Below are 1683 nucleotides of genomic sequence, written 5' to 3'. Positions count from 1 at the left end.
CTAGTAATCCTAGGTTAAGGAGGTATGTTCGCGATGGACAAAATCCATTCGAATATTACGAAGATGCTGAATTCAAAAGACGGTACCGATTCAGTAAAGAGTCGGTATTGTGCGGTATTTTACCGAAAATTATTGACGGTTTGAAGAAAGTGAACAACCGTGGCCTACCAATTGCACCAGAGCTGCAATTACTAATGTGCTTGCGATATTATGCAAGTTCAAGTTTCCAGGTAATTTATAATTTTTATAAGTCACTATTGTATTTTCATGTGTTATTTACGTAGTATTAATGGTTAACGTTTATTGACGTTTAATTAATATTATGTTATGTATAATTAATTTAATGTTCATTGACGAAGTCGTTTACAAACTATTTACAGCAGGTGCTCGGAGACACGATGGGCATCTCGCAGCCCACAGTTTCCAGAATCGTCAACCGAGTCAGCGATTTGCTCGGAAGATTAATATTCGAATACATAAAGTTTCCGAACAGTGATGAGGCACGCCGGGAAAATCGTCGTTTATTCAGAGACCTAGGGCAAGGTAGTGGAGCTATCGGTTTACCCGGAATCGATGGAGCCATCGATTGCACCCATGTCAGATTGACGTGTACGAGGCTGAACGACGTCAATGAAATTTTTAGAAATAGAAAAGGATATTTTTCTCTTAATGTACAAGTACGTTTTCATGCCCTCTTTCTTTTTTCTTTAAGGACTACAACACTCTCATTAAGGAATTGTACGATTGTATTTGTAAATTATGAACTTCGTTACAGGCGGTTGTTGGGCCTAGAATGGAATTCCTGGATCTTGTACCGGAATGGCCAGGCAGTGCGCACGACAGTCGCATCTTCCAAAATTCTAGAGTACATATGCGCTACGCGGAGAGGCAGTTGGATGGGATGCTTGTAGGCGATCGAGGATACCCCTGCTTGCCGTTCTTAATGACTCCGCTCGCAAATCCCAGGACAGATGAAGAAAGAACGTGAGTACCTTGTTGTTTACAACTAACAAGTTTTTCAATACACTTATATTCAATTCAATAGAATAGAATTATATTCATTGACTATGATACACTTGTAGGTATAACAATATCCACACGAGGACTAGACAAATCGTGGAACGGACGTTCGGAGTGTGGAAACGAAGATTCCCATGTTTGTCGAGGGGACTCACAACACAACTCTTGTGCAGCACAACAACTGTGGTGGCATGTGCTGTGCTGCACAACATGTCTCTAATATTCAGGGATATACTCCCTGAGGAAGAGGAAAATGACGTGGACATGACCGAGGAACCACAAGCACCTGCGGTAGAAGAGGAACATGCGTCTGGATTGGCTGCTCGCGAGGCGCTAATTAACCGCATGTTCAGTTGAATGCGACTATTGTTATATTTAATAAATCTCGTTCTATGTTCAAAACGTATTAGTTATTTAGCCCTCCTTTAAATAATTTCTTTCCGCCCAATACCCTTATTTTTTCACTGTATACAGTTTGTTTTCGTTAATGGAGATAGTACGGTGACGATGATGTACAACTAGTATAATAAAACTATAAGAATACAATAAATTTATTGATGAATCACTTTTTTCTCGTTTCACTACAATCATGGAAAATTTCGACATTCAGTGCTTTTACGTCATTACTACACTAATGCAACAGGAAGTGGATTGGAAAATAAG

General features: G+C 39.7%; 1 protein-coding gene across 1 annotated transcript; it reads left to right on the top strand.

The window, feature by feature from the left end:
- Positions 1 to 4: 4 nt before the first annotated feature.
- LOC108622328 (putative nuclease HARBI1) lies at positions 5 to 1480 on the top strand (the record flags this gene model as incomplete). The annotated part of the gene is made up of 4 exons (XM_018020137.2): positions 5 to 230; positions 381 to 677; positions 776 to 984; positions 1083 to 1480. Coding segments are annotated over 4 exons (1027 nt in total), but the record flags the coding sequence as incomplete, so codon positions are not given.
- Positions 1481 to 1683: the final 203 nt, after the last annotated feature.

Source organism: Ceratina calcarata, unplaced genomic scaffold, assembly GCF_001652005.2.
Source record: "Ceratina calcarata isolate Rehan_Ccalc_2016 unplaced genomic scaffold, ASM165200v1 scaffold2177, whole genome shotgun sequence".
Taxonomy (NCBI): domain Eukaryota; kingdom Metazoa; phylum Arthropoda; class Insecta; order Hymenoptera; family Apidae; genus Ceratina; species Ceratina calcarata.
Note: the sequence above shows the minus strand (reverse complement) of the source record. Positions and strands in the feature narration are given on the sequence as shown.